We start from the raw sequence: 18938 nt of genomic DNA on the forward strand, positions 1-18938 counted from the left end.
TTCATCAATGCAAATCTATGCAAACATCCCCCTGCGTCAAATGACTTTGTACAATCTTAGTTTTGGATACATTAGTAGAGCCACCGGACTCCTCCGCTCTACACATGTGCATCTACTTGGCGGGCTGTAAGCTTTGCATGGACTCTCATCAGGCAGACGTCAGGACCATCATCTCATAGATGCATATGTAGACATCTCACCAGAATAACGGTTACCATAGACTTATCGTAACTTTTCACTGACTTGCTGGTAACTTCACTCATCCATGACTACATTTTATTGTAATTTCACCAGTAGAGCTGTATTTTAAATGTTGGCCAAAGAACCAAAACTTCCAGGTCCATTAGACAGGTTTATTAGCTTGGGAGCTTTACCGATGCTCTACTGGAGGGATACCGACCACAGATGTGTCATTATACTTGGATCATTAGTTTAATGTAAACTTTATACTTTTACCAAAATGGAAGATTACCACATTATATTATCAGAATCAATTAACTGGTAGCATCCAGAAGTAAGTGTCTGCAATCTATTACTTCTAAAAATTCTGACAAAAAATGCTGCAGGTGAATTGCCTACTGTCCGTTTACTTTTTTGCTGACATACTGCTATCAGGTTTTCCCACAAAAGAAAATTTTCACATTTCAACCGCCTAGTGATGTCAACACAATAAAGTTTATTTTAAGCTCTTACTTTACGATGTTACTCAGTGTTATTTATGTTTTAGTTCCTATCTCTCCCTCGGCTGCTCAGTGCAAAATCCCAGGGTGTGGGCGGGGCCTCTCTATCACTGTCTAGTTCTGTATGGTGACAATGTGGCTACATTATCAGGGTACAGGTGTATTTACACTTTCATCTGACTTCTCACATTGTACTAACACACTGACACATAGAAAGAGAGATGAGACAGATCAGAGATGCATGAGATGATTACACAGAGGCTGACAGACCATTACACTGTTATACTTTTAGCTCTGCTACATCTCAGAGATATGGGCCTGCTTCCCCCTTCCCCTGGATCACTTATCTCCTTGTAGCTTGCAACCTCTCTCTCTACTCACAATCTCCTGGCTGGAAGTAATTAGTGAGTGTCTCTGAGCTCTGTGCAGGGGGCGGGCCTACGAAATCTCAGCTCCACGATCTCACACAGAAATTCAAGATGGCAGCCCGACCCCAAGTCAGAAGTTACTGGGTCGTGTCTAAGGGAAACTGAAATTGTGTACAGCAGGACTGATAGCGACAGGTTGGAATTATATCTGTGAAATGCTGTATTTTTTGTTAATAACAGTGAATTAGAGAATGTGTTATCTTGTTATCCTGAGTACATATAAGAAACTTGTTTTCGTGGGAGGAATCCCCCTTTAATACTTTATTTGCTAAAATAAACATACTGCTGGCAGCATGCTCAACAGGTCTGTTACCAGGTCTTATTCTACACTGGCTTTGGTTTAAGCTCATGTACCAGATCTGTTAATACCAGCTACCCTCGACTCCAACCAATGTCCAAATGTCCCAGGCCTCTTAAAGGGGTATTCACATTTGGGCAGTGACATTTAATTTCATTCATCTGCCATATGCAAACATTACTTCTATTGCAAGTCATTAAAAAAAAATTATCTTTGTAAAGATAACACCACATAAATGTAGTCATGCTGTTCATTAGCAACAATATAACTGTCCGTGGATACGACCAGTCCACATTCTGGCAGCATTGGCCATATATTCGCTATTGAGTCCTATCTGACCAGCTGGATTTAGGATTCACTACTACAGGACGACTGTGGGACATGGAATAACTCCTGGACATTTTGTATGCAAAAAATATTTGTTGCTTTGTGCAATGACTCCAGCAGCGGTGGTTGCATCCAAGGACAACAATCTCGTTTCTAATGGACAACATGGTGACATTTATGGAAAATTATCTTCAATCAGGTAAATTTGTTTTACTAAGATCCAATTGAAGAAATGTTTGTAAATTGAATTAAATGTAAATACCCAGAAGAGAATCCCCCTTTTGGAAGCCTGGGACATCTGGGCGCTGGTTGTTATCAAGGGTCATGGATCTGGTACATGAGCTCAAACCAAGGTCTGTATGTAATAGGACCTGGGATTATCTACGGTCAGGAAGAAGACAAATGACACTTGAAACGGTAAACTGGCAGAAAATAGGTTAAAAGAAAAAAAAGCTTTATTTGATATACAAGAGGCCAAAACAGCACTAGAAAGGGGCAGGAGTGGAGGAGCAATTATTAGGGTCTTAATGAAGACATCCTATAAGGTTCAGCTCTGCTGAAAATCCACGCAAGTCACCGCACAGTGCACTGTTTTCTGGATCCTGACATTCTGTATCATTTGGCCACCGCTCGATCCAAGTGTCTTTCCCAATAACATAAGAATAGCTGAAAAGAGGAAACATAACATTCACAGTTCTGCAGGCATCTGAGCTAAACAGTCCCCAAATTTCTTCTTGTCCACATTTTTCTTTTGTTTCTTTTTATTGACTGGATCCCACATACTCCTATTTATTACCCCAGCACATTACATTTACAGGTATGAGACTCTTTTTGTAGTGTAAATGGTAATTACCCTTTAGAGCAGAGAGAGGACCTTCCGGGAAGGGATGTGTTATCTGGTGCCTGACAACCTTGGGAGGACCATGGTTTTCAGAGGACTGTTTGTACACAGAGTATGAGCCTTAACACCTTTCCAGGCACATGTCTGGTACAAAGGGATCAAAGGACGATAAGTGTCTGTGCCTATTTCCAGCCAAAAACACACAAAGGGAAATGAGATTTGTCCCATAACTTGGACATGATTATGAGTCCTCTGTTACAGGAGAGGGTTAAAGGGTTGGGGTGCACCTATAGCCCGGGTTTCAAAAACCTAGCTGGGTGAGAACCCAGTCCAATCACAGAACACCCCTGATTTTAAGGCTAGCCTTCCCAAATTTGGTATGGGCTGAGAGGTAGTGAGGTACCCTGAGGATTGGAAGCAATGCCCAGTTGTGCCATCTTCCAATCAATAGTTATGAAATTTTAATGAAAATCAGACACACAGAGTGGACCCCCCCCACTCTCAGTGACATCACAGTCACGGGTGGGGGCCAAAAACCCACTGGATTTAAATTAGTAAATCAAGGAGAACCCCTTGGTCAGTCTTGGGAACTCTATTATCACTATTTTTACTATCTCATAGTAAGGCTATACCATTTCTTTTATCCCATTTTATTTTCGTAACTGTTTGTATGTATTGTATTTACGAGTACATCGAAATTTTGGTACCATTTGAGTTTTTTGAATGAGACCAAACGGTTCACTATCAGGATTTCTTGTGGTTCGATGCTGAGCACGTGACCACTGCGCCACCAATCAGAGAGAAGGAATGCAGCACATGGCTGCTGTGTGTGAGCGCGGGCAAGTAGTAGAGACAGGAGCAGGGAGATTCTATGCTTTGGCGCTTGAGGTGATGGCAAGTCTACAGTGCCCTGCATTCAGTGCCTCTGCCCCTTATCACTGCAGCCGGATGAGGACCCAGAGGACCAAACGAGAAAGAGAACCAAGAAGATCAAGGCGTCTCAGGAGGTGAGCCTGGTGTATGTCCCTCTCCCTATGTCAGTGATGGCCAACCTATGACACGCGTGTCAGTGCTGACACGCATAGCCATTTTCAGTGACACGCGGCCGCCGGAGAGTTAAGTTTCATCCTTGGCTCCTACACGCCCAGGTGCAGTAGCCGGGAGGCTGAGAGATTGTCCAGCACATTGTAATAAATAGATGATGTGGAAAATCCCCATATACTGCCATACTGTAGTATGGCAGTACATGGTAGGATCAATCACACAACCTAGGATTAAAGTACCCTAGAAGTTAAATAATTATACATATTTGTTATTTAAACTATAAATATCACAAAATTATGTTTTTTTTGTCATGGTGACACACCACCCGAGTTATGCTGGTTTTTTTTGGCGAATTTTGACACACCAAGCTCAAAAGGTTGCCCATCACTGCCCTATGTCCTCTGGGCAAGCAGCAGTGTCAGCCTTTCTTGTAGGCCCCGTTACCCAGCCCAGCCCAAATTCTGAAGTGGACTCAGCGCAAGGGAGCAGGAAGATTGCAAAATCAGCTTCCATCAGGTGCAGGATGGTGCAGGGAAGGCCTAAAGATGAGTGAGGGTGACCCGGCATGTCCTGGTACTGTGCTGCCACCTTCGGTGAGTATGATGGGGCTGCCGGGGCTGGTGACTAGGAGCCTCCCACACATTCTGCTGTGCGGGAGCAAGTAAGGACACAGAGAAAGTACTTTTCTGTATCGGTGCAGTTGTGCTGCCATATTGGTTCTGATCACAGACCCTCATAAAATTATCAGAAGGGGGAGGGCCCATTAGTATGACTTCCAGGCCGGTCATAATTGGATCTGAAGTAGACTCAGCTGGAGGTGGAAAATTCACAATATACTGTAATACTGTAGTATAGCAATTTATTGTATGATTGCTCAGACTCTAAGGGTACTAAACAATTAAAAAAACAATAGTAAATAGCATAGTAAAAGTAAAATAAATTTTTTTTTTAAATATTTCAAAATGCTAAAATGCTTTAAAAAGTTAAACTCACCCCCTTTACCTATAACTGAAATAAAGAAAAATAAAATGTGGCCACTAGTGCTGGATGAATAGTGCAGCGCGCGACCCTAAGTAAATGACCCCCATTGTGTTTATCATCACTCACCCATCCGGCTGCTCCAAAAGGTCACCGCTGGGTCCCCAGATCAGGTAATCGCTTCCTGCTGTCAGATTTAAGGCATTGTGGCACTTGATGTGACTAAAGAAATTCTTTTTTTTGTTCAAAATTTTTTCTTCTGTACCTAAAATTGGGACAAGAGATGGAAAATAAAAGTAGATATTCCAAGCGGCTGGGACTCTATCATGCTAAGAACAGAGGATAACCATGACGTATCATGCACAGATGTGTCCACACTTACTGGATTAGATTACATTTCCTAATTAAACAAATAAAATTAAACAAAAAAGTGTATTCTCATCCCCCTAACTCCACTTGTTGGTTGTACATAGACACACATAGGATATTTCATCTATTACTTTGTGAGAATTTACAATAAAATCAAATTTTTTAAATTTTAATTGTGATTATATGACTGAATATGGCCACGATCGGTCAAAATTACAGAAAGAGGACAAATTTGTAGAAATCAAGTTTATTTCCATTCTGTATAGCAGTGGTGGCGAACCTATGGCACGGGTGCCAGAGGTGGCACTCAAAGCCCTCTCTGTGGACACCCAGGCCTTCACCCCAGCACAGATTTTCCATACTGGACTCCTCCTGCAGTCCCTGGCCACCAAGGATGTGCTGTAATCTGTGCTATTTTAAAGCTACACATCCTTAGCTGTCTGGGACTACAGGAGGAGCAAGGAGGTGCAGACAAGGCTGTGTTCCTGTTCAGGGGCCCCTGGAGGGAAGCTGCAATGATAATCTGAATTTCTTCTCTTTCTTTCAACTGTATTGGTGTCCTCCGGGTGCCTATACAATTAAAAGCCGTGACAAAACAGTTAGTGACCTGTTACTGCTTAAATTGTTGGCACTTTGCATTTAAATAAGTGGGTTTGGTTGTAGTTTGGGAACTTGGTCTCTAAAAGTTTCGCCATCACTGCTGTATAGGAAGACTGATCTCCTGTATGTGGCTCATCTCTTGTACTTACCTTCCTTGATGACGTTGATTATGTTCATCACATAATTATCGTAGTTACTTTTCTTCTGTATTTCTTCCAGGTGGACCTTGTAGACTAAAAACACATAAAATTACCTATAATTTGAGATTTGAGAGGGAGTTGTATCATAGTAAAAATATTACAAAAATACATTGGTCCATCAAGTCCAACTTATCAAATTATACTGTGTTGGTCCAGTAGAAGGCAAAAATCCTGAAAGGCTGTCAACTGTCTATGGTGATGGTAGAATCTCCTTTCCTCTAGGCGTAGAGGATGCCCCATGTCTGTGGCAATGGTAGAACCTCCTCTCCTCTAGGTGTAGAGGATGCCCCCTGTCTATGGTGATGGTATAATCACCTCTCCTCTAGATCTAGAGGATACCCCCTGTCTATGGTGATGGTAGAACCTCATCTCCTCTAGGTGTAGAGGATGCCCCCTGTCTATGGGGATGGTAGAACCTCATCTCCTCTAGGTGTAGAGGATTCCCCTGTCTATGGTGATGATAGAACTACCTCTCCTCTAGGTGTAGAGGATACCCCCTGTCTATGGTGATGGTTTGAATCTCCTCTCCTCTAGGTGTAGAGGATGCCCCCTGTCTATGGTGATGGTATAACCTCCTCTCCTCTAGGTGTAGAGGATGCTCTCTGTCTATAGTGATGGTAGAATCTCCTCTAGGTGTAGAGGATGCCCCTGTCTTTGGTGATGATAGAACCGCCTCTGCTCTAGGTGTAGAGGATTCCCCTGTCTATGGTGATGATAGAACTACCTCTCCTCTAGGTGTAGAGGACGCCCCCTGTCTATGGTGATGGTAGAACCTCCTCTCCTCTAGGTGTAGAGGATGCCACCTGTCTATGGTGATGGTAGAATCTCCTCTCCTCTAGGTGTAGAGGATGCCCCCTGTCTATGGTGATGGTATAACCTCCTCTCCTCTAGGTGTAGAGGATGCCCCCTGTCTATGGTGATGGTAGAACCACTCTCCTCTAGGTGTAGAGGATGCCCCCTGTCTATGATGACGGTAGAACCGCCTCTTCTCTAGGTGTAGAGGATGCCCCCTGTCTATGGTGATGGTAGAACCTCCTCTCCTCTAGGTGTAGAGGATGCCCCCTGTCTATGGTGATGGTAGAACCTCCTCTCCTCTAGGTGTAGAGGATGCCTCCTGTTTATGGTGATGGTAGAACCACCTCTCCTCTAGGTGTAGAGGATGCCCCCTGTCTATGGTGATCGTAGAACCTCCTCTCCTCTAGGTGTAGAGGATGCCCCTGTCTATGCTGATGGTAGAACCTCCTCTCCTCTAGGTGTAGAGGATGCCCCTGTCTATGGTGATGGTAGAACCTCCTCTCCTCTAGGTGTAGAGGATGCCTCCTGTCTATGGTGATGGTAGAACTGCCTCTCCTCTAGGTTTAGAGGATTCCCCTGTCTATGGTGATGATAGAACTACCTCTCCTTTAGGTGTAGAGGACGCCCCCTGTCTATGGTGATGGTAGAACCTCCTCTCCTCTAGGTGTAGAGGATGCTCTCTGTCTATGGTGATGGTAGAATCTCCTCTAGGTGTAGAGGATGCCCCTGTCTTTGGTGATGATAGAACCGCCTCTCCTCTAGGTGTAGAGGATTCCCCTGTCTATGGTGATGGTAGAATCTCCTCTCCTCTAGGTGTAGAGGATGCCCCCTGTCTATGGTGATGGTAGAGCCACCTCTCCTCTAGGTGTAGAGGATGTCCACTGTCTATGGTGATGGTAGAACCTCCTCTCCTCTAGGTGTAGAGGATGCCACCTGTCCTGGCCACAGTCCTAGGTATAAAATGATCTTTGGAGAGCTGTTATTTTTCTAAGCTGAATATCCCCAAGTTTAGTGCTCTATCATTGAATTCTAGTCCTCTAATACCCTAAAAATCTTGGTTGTTCTCCCTTTGCACCCATTGTAGTGGATTGTCACCCGGGATTTACCCCAACAAAGAACCAAATAGAGATTTTCACAGATAACTGGTGCATAGGTTAAAAATATGTGCCTCTCACCATAGTCCACTCCAGGAGAACATGCTTTATGATATCTCCATGCTGCATAAATTATATCACCTGGGTGTTGCTGCTGGAAACAACTGTCTACAAAACAAAAGCCAAAGGAGATGACTATACTATGAAATAGTAAAGTAGCTTTAGAATTTGAAGTTATTCAATATTTTAGGTGAAGGGGAAGAAAAGATGCATAGCAGTCCAAGTAATAACTGAAGATACATGTGGTGGGGCGGTGTCGGGCAGCCCCCTCAAGAATAAAGCTGACTTCCAGCACAGGGGATACGAAGATCTGACCTCTTATTTGGTAAGATGTCAGATCTGTTACAACCAACTTTCCCAACATAAATGTTAAAAAAATGGGCATGTATAGAAAGGGGCTTGGGAGAGGATTATGGGGGGCATAGTCGGTGGGGGTCTATTTGGGGTCACAGGTCCTCTTTAAGATGCGCATACTATTTGTTTGGAGAGCAACTTCGCAGGCTTCCTCAACCTTATATACATGTAATGCTGCTGGTACAGCGTGGGGCAGTGGTTTGGTGGGCGTGCCAAGCCAGCGGGTAAACAAACGGGGTACGACACAGAGAGACCACGGTACAAAACAGCGAGAGGGACCGAGGAGGTAACTACAGAAAACTGGCGTAGAAGCATTGATAAATCTCCTCCATTGTGTTCATTCACTAAGATTGTGCGCCTAAAATCATGAATGTGTCCCGCTCAAATCCGACAGAGTTAATCATCTTTTTTGTGGTGCCTCTTTAACACAATTTAAAAGTTAAATACGGCGCTCAGTCCGAATCAGTCAGGCCGTCCGATGGCACCCCCCCTATTTTTGTCACGTGGAAGCAGCGCAGCCGCGCCACAAAAGGGTTGCATGCGACACTAACCCAGCGCAGACACTTCTTAAATACCTGTGCAAGCTGTTTTAGCCCCGAAAAAGGTGCACCGTATGAAAAAAGTGCAGCGCGGGACCCTTAGTAAATGTGCCCCATTGTTTCTGTACGCAGTTCTTTTGATCCTTTATTAGAGAAATACCCCCTTTAGACTCACTAGCATAATTTTAAAGGTTTATTATAGAAGGAAGGAGGCCATGGGTAACAAATATAAAAAGGATCTATGATTATAACCCAAGAACACTTACATGCAGGTTTGTGACATGATCTGCTCTCCTCTTAGATTCTTATGTCCTGGTTTTTATTTTGCTTTGTGGTTGTGGATAAAATGCCACCCCGACTTCGCTCAGCTTCCGGCCGGCCGAGGGGGCTGCCCACACCCACCCGTCCCTATTCCCAGCGTTGTATCATGTGTGCAGCTGAGCACAGCGGGGCTTCTATGCCCTTCTTTGTTTACATGGGGGCACGGACCGGAGAGATCGCAGCTCTGGAGGTCAGGAGGGCGCCGGGAGGTAAGAACATGTTAATTTTTTTAACCTGCCCCATCCTGGTCAAAAATGGGTTTTATTATACCCTCGGATAACCCCTTTAAAGTTCAACAGAAGGACAGTGTGTCCTTCGGACCAAGGTTATGCGAACACCTGGTCTAGACCAAGTGACTAGAAACATATATGTCATCTACAAACAGATTTATTTTTGTGCATGTGAGTAATTGTATGAATTACTTGTCCCTTTGATTCTATTCTGATCTATATTTTACATCCATTGTTATGAGACTTACCCTCGGCGCAGCGGCAAACACTGTTTTGACAGATTGTATGCAATGATTTTCTGTCCTTTTCCATGTGGTAGAATTTAGTGCAGCGATTTTCTATAAAATAATGGGAAGTTAAATAAGAATACAATAATATGTAACAGATATCAGATTTGTAAAAATAATCTCCATATTACCCACCAGGTTTGTAATGGTCATACACAGTGACAGATCCAGGTTGGATGAGACCAACTTTGTAGATCCGGTTAACATTTAACGTGAAGCATTCATCTTCTCTGTGTTTCATCTTTCCGGTGCAAGAAGAAAGGTAAAATCATTGAGGAACAGATATAATTTAGAGCCGTATAAACTGTCAGGTTTCCATTCTGAGCAAATCACATTGAGATGTTTGTTGTTAGTTGATGTAGAAATCATCAGAGCCGGATCGCTTCAGTGAAAATCTATATTTTCATTCTGATATCCACCTGATTAACACTAAGTAGAAGCAGTCAGAATAATTGATGGAGCCTTTGGTCACCAGCCATAAATAATTCTACGGATACTAAGCTTCGTCAGGGAAGACGGAAACACATACGTTTAGATGGCTTCTCTCCCAATTAAATAAGTTACTCTCGGAATTATTCTCTTCTCAATTTGGAGATTAAGAGCTCTTGCCCAGAAAATGACATCTGAAGGAATATAGATATGTATCTCCTCACAGGATGCTACGTAGCCAGCCATCACCTGCACTTACTATAAGAACTTAATGTATTTTCAGACCACACATTCTCTGAACTCACATGGTCCACTTAATGAAGTTAGTCTGTCCTTTTTCTGTCAGCTAATAAGAACTTTAATGTCTATGTGCTCTTCTGTACCTTTGATTCCCCTGAACTGGAAGAGGAACCTCAAGAAATGCTTGATGCAACCCAAATGCTCTTTGTTTCCTTTTGTCCATTCGAGGTGCCAAAGCAGCTAAACCCAGTGTCCTACAAGTTCCCCCTTCCTCCTGCTCTTTGTTTTCCCAGTTTCTGGAATGATCTTCTAAAGCTGTGACTCTCTGTGAGCATTACACTACTTCAGCCTTTGTTTCTGCTTCTGAAAGTTACGTCAAAGACATTTTGGATGTCATGACGGTCAGAAGAAGAACACTATCTCGTGGACTGGAAATATCATTGTCCTGAAGAGAGATTGTTGTCGCCTGCCAAGAACATGAACACAAAAGGAAACGCACTTCTCCGAAAATGTCATCTGTTGTCCAAATCCGAGAAGAAGTGTGTGGGGGTACTGCACTTCCCACCAGCTCCTTTCTCCTGTCAGTGTCATGAGTATATAGGCAACCTTTTCCCATGGGAATATACCTGAGCTCCAATGTTCCTACTGTATACAGACACATTGACAGGATACGTTCAGTTTCTTCATTTACCCATGTTTAACCCTCTATCTATTTACCCATATCCAAACCTGTATGACCTTTGATATCTGCCTGATTACCACATTGAACCTTGGGTCGCCAATCCTACAGACTTTTTACCTTTATGCATGAACTCTGCCTGCCCTGACCTCTTCTCTGACTGACAAAGATTCCTAGAAGTTTCCAAATGGTGGCTCCCTGAAGTGAAGTCTAGGTTACTGGATGAAGGTGAAAGTGAAGGGATGAATTAGACAATGTAAAATGTACTAATAGCCGTAATCCAATTCCATTCTGTAGCAAAGTGGTCCCCACCTGCTGTCTCACAGTGACATATTCCAGTGACTCCAGTAAATTATTTACTTCCTCTAAATAGGAATGTATGATTTCCATTTTCTGGTTTAATCATCCTATTCCATGACAATCCTTGGTGGGTCGGTCCGAGGCAGATCATAATAACTTATAAAACACTAGAACTGGATTGTAGAAATAGAACCTAGACATTGAATCAAGTATTCAAAGTTTGTGGTGAAACATATTTGTGATAGCGATGTGGAACATCATTAGGTCTCACAGTTATGGGCTCCTAAACACCTGACGCTCCTTAGCTAAATGTACATCGTGGCCTCATCTACACTGAGGAGAATTTGATAAATGCAACCTTTCTATTACTGATATATATTGTTACCCCAAAACCTGTGAGTAGTTGATACGTAGTACCTTATCCAGGTAGAAGATGATGGGTCCTTTATCATTGGCTTTATTGCTCATCCCAAATTTCTCCATTCCTCTCTTTAGCTGTGAATAACAAACAACTGAAAAGATATCTATTTCATAGAGAAGACAATATAACGATTCAGTTAATTAATCGCCTCACCTTATTAAGACTAATTACATCCGGGGCAAATCCAGTCATCATAGAGACCTCCAGGACAGGCATGGAGACATTGTGACTACAGAAGGATAACAAGAGCAATTCATGACAGATGACAACAGTTCTCACCAGCATCAGGGGCTCCTGTTAGGCTCTTCCATCTCTCAAATATATAGTTTTTTTTACCATTTTACTATATTATTGACTTGTGTCATTACAGCTTACAACAAGCAATAGTCCATATTCTAATCTTGTGGTTCTTTGAAGATGAGGAGGAAAAATGATCATGAAAATAAGGACAATTCTTTCTCTTTTTAAAAATACCTGTATTTTTCTAAAAATGATGAATACAAGAAAACAAGCACAAATATATTGGGGGTTATCTATCATACGCCGGAGCTCGGGCACAAGCTTATGATAGCCCCACCACTGCTCTGTCGCAGCCTAATACATCAAGAGGCTTCAGCCTCTTCAGAAAAGTCACCGGCTGCAGCGAGTGCGCAGGCTCGGGGACAGTAACGCCCCGCCGCACCGGCCGCTTACCGGGCTGTGCCCCCACTTCATGCCCCACTGGTGTGAAGGTGGCGGATTGGGGGGAATAATCGCAAGTGCTAACGATAAGCTAACATCTGACGTGGCGCAGAGGCCCTGATAAATATTCCCCATTGCTTGGATCTTGGTGTACTCGCTCCCGAGTATTGTGCCGCCCGCTCGGGCTCATCTCTTGACTTCTAACTTTTCCCAGGTATTTTTAATTGTTTCAGTCTACGACATCTTCACCAGAATTTTTTGACTAATCTCTCCTGATCTGCTCTGGCAGCTGCTCCGCTGATATCTTTTCCTCTCAGCATTGTGCTTGGCCCTGGATTCCAGCTGTCTTTACCAGTATCACATGCAGGCATAATTTTTATACCATATGTATTTTATGTTAGTTTATTTTTGCTTTATTGACCAAGTTTAATTATCTGACCTTTAGAGGAAGTTTCTCCTTACCTTGCGCAAATCTCAACCGATGTTGTTGGGAAAGCACCCTCTGCAAAATACACAAAATACAAAATAAGTGCTCCGCTAGTATTTACCATCCAATGAGAAGCTTCTACCACATAACACAAGAACTACTCTCCTCCTACGTGACAGAAGGCTCATCTTACTATACCCAGCTGCAGCAACCGGCAGCCAGTAGGGTCAGGTGATTGCGCAGAGTCAGGGAGTAACAGGGTTAAGTCACTGAAGCTCCAGCAAGACAAGAGAGGTATGGGAGGACCAGACCGTGGTGTGGATACAGCACAGGGACACGGGGGTAACTGTCACGTTAATTGAATCATAAGTAAAGTTCATCTTTGCAGTTGATTTATTAAAAATCTGTGTCCTAAAAAGACTCGAGAAGAGACAAGTTCTGAGTTCGTCTCAGGCACATAGGCACATCTCAGCAGCTTCTATATCAATCGATTTTTTTTTTTACTAAATTTCTTTATGGTGGTATTAGTGTATTATGTCCTATTTTTACTGGAAAGAAAAGCCTAGAATAGGAAGAATTCTCTGGGCAGCATTTGTAAGAGAGAAATAAGATAAAAAGATATTCATGGTCCCGTGCAGGGGCATAACCATGAGAGACAGGGCTCCATAGCAGACTTAAGGGGGTCCCCTTAAAAATGTACATTACACTCATATTTACACACACATGTATATAACTATATACAGAAACATACAGTTCTTCAGTCATAGACAGACCCATTTTTACACTCACACACATGTACGCACAACAGTCTGGACCACTGTTACAAAACAATTTTCCCAAATCAGGGGATTAATAAAGTTATATTATATCATATTTTTAAAGGTGATTGTAATAGGGTCATGGCCTGTTACCTTCTACCACCCCACGTTAAGGGTGCAGTACAGAGGCATGGGAGTCTGGGACACTGTATAGACACATAAATTGTGAGTAGTTAATTTATTGATCCCCTGGGGAGAAATTGTCTTATACACAGCGTTCCGGCACTTGTTACACACAGACACAGGCTTAACGTTACAGTTACTGACATACACTACACCAGGCGTGTTCTTACATGCAGTTTGGTTGCAGGGGGTGATTATTTTTGAGCCTTACACTTACCATTTGATTCTTCTTTTACTGTAACTGAGAGATCAAAGTTCTTACATTCCTGTTTTTTCTCTGTGACAATGACGTGGTAAACCTTCGTAACCTAAGGAGCCAGAGGGGAAGGGAAAACCTTGTAGAATTGTTAATAGTCTCCTGCATTCCCGCACTATCCTGGTTATAATTCTTATTTTCAAGTGTAAAATTAAGAAAAGCCACCAGATAGACCCAGAGTTTGTGGGATGTTGTCGCTCGGAATGAATATGTATACAACATGACTGGTAGGAGGTCAACTTTTACCCGCAGTTAAAGGGGTTGTCTGCTTTCAGCAAATAATTGATATTGATTGGGGATGGCACTGTGCTTTAACTCTTTAAATGCCGTTGGCAAAGTTTCCAGAGGCATTTAAAAACCATTGACAGGTTAGTCCTCGGGAGCACCAACCCCCCCCCCCCCGTCCTAAATGGCAGCGTGCAGCACTGCAGTCATTACTTGCATCTTTGTGGTTAACACAATAGAGATATAAACCTACCGTCAAGTTCACTTGCCCTTCGCCCTCAGCTTTCACAGCAAACTCTTTATTGTTTTTTGTCTGTAAAATAGAATTATAATTACATGTAGAAATTATCCTGCAAAGAACATGATGTACCCAGAAATGATATATAATCCTAATCTCCTAATCCTAATCAGGGCACAGAACTGGCACTATTTATTTGGTAACTACACATATTATCACATAACCTATAAAAGGAAGATTCGGGTCCAGTCGGGATTCACTAAGGTAGTGTGCCCGATGTCCACCAGGTGTCGCTGCTGCGATGAAGTCCGCTGGAGTTCACCGGAGTTCACTATCCTATCCTGGGTGCAGGTACGCTCATGTCAAGCGACACATTTTTTTAAAAAATTCCCGGTTTTTCCGAATCCGTCGGGTTTTCCTCCCGATTTCCATCGCATGCATGCCGGCGCCGATGTGCCACAATCCGATCGCGTGCGCCAAAAACCCGGGGCAATTCAGGGAAAAATGGCGCAAATCAGTAATATTCGGGAAACCCGACGAAAAATAGCGATTCGGGCCCTTAGTAAATGACCTCCACTGTGTACAGTTTTGTGCATAGTACAACATTGTAGAACATAGTAGAACTGGAACAGGTCACTAATAAAAGGCATGATGGAACGTAGAGAAGCATTCTCCCTAGGTGACTGGGATCTGGGCCTGGCGCAGGGAGTGGAGCATCGCATTAGGCTGACTTGATGAGAGGCCTTTCCGAGAGAGGTCTCGACGGCTAGCTCCTGCAGACATTGAAGACGTCAGGCAGCACTTACGAGGCCTACTAGATGCAGGAGTCATCATAGAGTCCAATAGCCCATATGCTTCTCCCATTGTTATTGCCCGCAAGAAAAATGGGGATATTCGGATGTGTGTGGACTACCGTACTCTGAATCGGCGCACGGTCCCTGATCAGTATGCAGTCCCCAGGATTGACGAAGCTCTAGATTGCTTGCAGGGCAGCCAGTGGTTTTACGTGCTGGATCTCCGAAGTGGCTATTACCAAATACCCATGAATAAGGAGGATCAAGAGAAGACGGCTTTCATTTGTCCCATTGGATTCTTCCAGTTCCAAAGAATGCCTCAAGGAGTTACTGGTGCACATGCAACGTTCCAAAGGGGCATGGATCAGGTGATGGGAGACATGAATTTTCGGGAGGTATTGGTCTACCTGGATGATCTGATCGTGTTTGGACAAACCCTAGAAGAACACAACCAGAGGCTATTCAAGGTGTTGGACAGATTGAAGAAAGCTGGGCTGAAGTTGTCCCTTGAAAAATGTCGGTTCTGCCAAAAGGCCGTGAAGTATGTGGGACACATTGTCAGCCGGGAGGGGATCTCTACTGATCCAGCTAAAGTGGAAGCTGTTGTCAACTGGCCCAAACCCACCAAGTTGGGGGAGCTTAGGTCCTTTTTAGGATTTTGTGGGTACTACAGAAGATTTGTACCACAGTACTCATAGATTGCCAAGTCTCTAACTGCTCTCACCCAGGGATATCCACCTCCCAGAAAGAACTTGCATACCATGAGGGCGAAAGAGAAGACCTTTTTCAAGGTTAATGAACCATTTGGAGAGAGATGGACAGCTGCGTATGATGATGCTTTTGAGAAGCTGAAGTCCTGCCTAACCCAGGCTCCGGTGTTAGCCTATGCAGACCCTAACAAGAAGTATGTGCTGCATGTGGATGCATCCTTTGAAGGCTTCGGAGCAGTTCTGTACCAGGAGCATGGGGGAATTCTGCGGCCTGTCTACTATATCATTCAAGGATTAACCCCCAGTGAGCGCAATTACCCGTCTCACAAGCTAGAGTTCCTGGCATTGAAATGGGCAGTGGTGGACAAGCTCCATGATTATCTGTATGGAGTACGGTTTGAAGTTCACACCAACATCAATCCACTGACTTACGTGAGGACCACAGCTAAGCTTGATGCGACTGGGCACAGATGGCTTGCAGCATTAGCTGTATATGAATTCAGCTTAAAGTATAGGCGAGGAACCACAAACATTGATGCTGACGCCCTTTCCCGCCTGCCCAGGCAGTCGCTGAATGAAGAGGAAGAAGCTTGGATCGAATTACCTGCTCCAGAAGTGAAAGCTCTATGTCACAAGCATCAAGCTGCCACTATTCCTCTAAAGGGATGTGCAAAATTCCTAGGAGTGTCTGAGAAAGCTCTGCCACCTTTGTTTTGCAAGTTGACTAGGGTGAACACAGACTCCTTGCCTCAACTGACCCGAAACCAAATGGAAAAGGCCCAACAAGAAGATCCTTCTGTGGCAGTGGTTCGATGCTCTGTGAAAAGAGCAAGGAGGCCTGAAAGAAATGCGCTGAAGACCGAGGAGTCCATTTTACTAGCTCGTCAGTTGGAACATCTAGTTGTGAAAGCTGGCCTGCTCTACCGGGAGGTTAAACGTCAAAATGGAGAGGTCCAAAGACAGCTGGTTCTACCCACTCAGTTTCGGAATATGGTCATGAAAGCTTTACATGATGACCATGGACACCGTGGAATTGAGAAGACAACTCGTCTTGTTGCAGACAGATTTTACTGGCCGAGAATGGCAGCGGACATCGAGGGTTATTGCAAGTCATGTGCTCTGTGTGTCCTGAGGAAAACTTTGCCAACTCGATCAGCGCCTTTGTTGAACATCACCAGCGATGGTCCGATGGATTTAGTGTGTATTGATTTCCTCTCCATTGAGCCAGATGAGGGCAACATCTGCAACGTCCTAGTAGTCACTGATTATTTCACCCGCTATGCACAGGCCTACTGCACTAAAGGCCAGCGGGCAGTCACTGTCGCAAAAACATTGTGGGAAAAATTCTTTGTACACTACGGATTGCCAGCTCGCATCCAAACTGACCAAGGAAGAGATTTTGAGAGTCGATTGATCAAGGAGCTTTGTGAGATATGTGGGATCAAGAAGTCTAGAACCACCCCTTTCCACCCACAAGGGGATCCTCAACCGGAGAGGTTCAACCGCACCCTTCTCAATATGTTGGGTAATTTGGACACCAGGCAAAAGGGACGCTGGAGCTGGCATATAAGTCAGTAGGTTCATGCTTACAATTGTACAAAGAATGAGTGGACGGGGTACTCCCCTTACTTCCTCATGTTTGGGAGAGAAGCTAGGCTACCAGCGGATATCAGCTTTGGAGTGTCACCCGACCATTCATCTGGGAAGACTTATATGAAATATGTGTCCCAGTTAAAGGAAGAATTGAAAAGGGCTTACGGATTGGCTGATCAAGCTTCTGGTCGAGCAGGGACACGAAACAAGATCCGCTATGACCGCAGGGTACGAAAACACATTCTGCAACCTGGAGATAGAGTTCTCATCCAACAGCTGGGTCTTCTGGGAAAACATGTGGTAGTTGAGAAGCTGCCTGGTGTTCCATCTTACAGAGTTAAACCTGAGGATGGAAGTGGAATAATAAAGACCTATCATCGTCAACATCTGTTGCCTGTGGGACAGAGCATCAGATTGCAACAGTCACAAGAAGATGGGGCCTCATCAGTCACACAGCGTCCTAGAAGGAGTCCATGTCATAGAAGAATAGTCGATCTGGTAGTCACCCCTGAAAGCAGTGATAGTGACTCCAGTGATGAGTGCGGGCTAGACTATAGATGTGAAGGAGATCCATATCCTATCATTTATAACAGTCCAGAGCAGTGTCTTCCTGTGGACAACCAAGATGAACCCAGCCCAGAGGCTATCCTCCTTTGTCCACAGTCGGGGGAGAATTCAGAAGGAATAAAGTCACCAGGCGAAGAAGTATCCATCACAGAACCTGAGTCAATATGTCAAGAGCTGGAGGTTGAGGAGGGAACTCCTGCAGTACAGACTCATCCCACAAGGAACACTAGACCACCCATGATGCTGACCTATGATAGAATAGGTCAATTTACTGAGGTCCCTAGAGTTGTACGACCCCAATTTACTAGTCAGTGGCCATACTTTCCCTCTGTGTCTTTGTGGCCAAATGATTTGTGTGTATTTGGTAGTGGTGTTAGTCAGGATGCTTTCACACCAATTGGTTTTTTAGGTGGCTAGTCATCTTATCATGCTGGGCCTTCCAATGTGACTCACCAGAGGGAGAGTGTAACCCCTGCTAAGAGAACAACATGTGAACAGGACAATGTAATTTCTGGGCAGCAGGGGTTAAGACCAGCAGCTAGCAGCACCTACTCCTCAGGAGCTGACTGGACTACATCTCCCAGCAATCACTGCTGCTCTGTGCCACTGATAGGAGGAGTTGCTGGAGAAAAGGGCTGATGGGAGAAACAAGGGATTGTGGGAAGGAGAAGGGAGAGAGACCTCGTGTGCAGCAGAGAGGACTGACAGCACATGGCAGAGTGTAGAGAGTCCTGCACGGAGAGTGACACAGCAGAGGACTAGAGACAGTCCAGCAGCTCAGCCCCAGAGGAGAAGAGGACCTGCTGGAGGAGCTCCACCTCTGCACCACAGCCCCAGAGGAGAAGAGGACCTGCTGGAGAAGCTCCACCTCTGCACCACAGCCCCAGAGGAGCAGAGGACCTGCTGGAGAAGCTCCACCTCTGCACCACAGCCCCAGAGGAGAAGAGGACCTGCTGGAGAAGCTCCACCTCTGCACCACAGCCCCAGAGGAG

General features: G+C 44.4%; 1 protein-coding gene across 1 annotated transcript in view; it reads right to left on the reverse strand.

Moving 5' to 3' along the window:
• Positions 1 to 2166: 2166 nt before the first annotated feature.
• The window catches only part of LOC140128230 (venom factor-like), a 41954-nt gene continuing 25182 nt past the window's right edge, over positions 2167 to 18938 (reverse strand). Inside the window, exons 24-34 of the mRNA XM_072149782.1 lie at positions 14298 to 14357; positions 13781 to 13871; positions 12658 to 12697; positions 11668 to 11743; positions 11511 to 11588; positions 9581 to 9686; positions 9407 to 9496; positions 7736 to 7822; positions 5715 to 5798; positions 4726 to 4861; positions 2167 to 2399 (exon numbers count right to left, since the gene is read on the reverse strand). Of these exons, the coding sequence (XP_072005883.1) occupies positions 2258 to 2399; positions 4726 to 4861; positions 5715 to 5798; positions 7736 to 7822; positions 9407 to 9496; positions 9581 to 9686; positions 11511 to 11588; positions 11668 to 11743; positions 12658 to 12697; positions 13781 to 13871; positions 14298 to 14357 (990 nt within the window). The 3' untranslated portion in view covers positions 2167 to 2257. The remainder of the gene's footprint in view (positions 2400 to 4725; positions 4862 to 5714; positions 5799 to 7735; positions 7823 to 9406; positions 9497 to 9580; positions 9687 to 11510; positions 11589 to 11667; positions 11744 to 12657; positions 12698 to 13780; positions 13872 to 14297; positions 14358 to 18938) is intronic.

This window comes from Engystomops pustulosus, chromosome 4, assembly GCF_040894005.1.
Source record: "Engystomops pustulosus chromosome 4, aEngPut4.maternal, whole genome shotgun sequence".
In the NCBI taxonomy this organism is placed as follows: domain Eukaryota; kingdom Metazoa; phylum Chordata; class Amphibia; order Anura; family Leptodactylidae; genus Engystomops; species Engystomops pustulosus.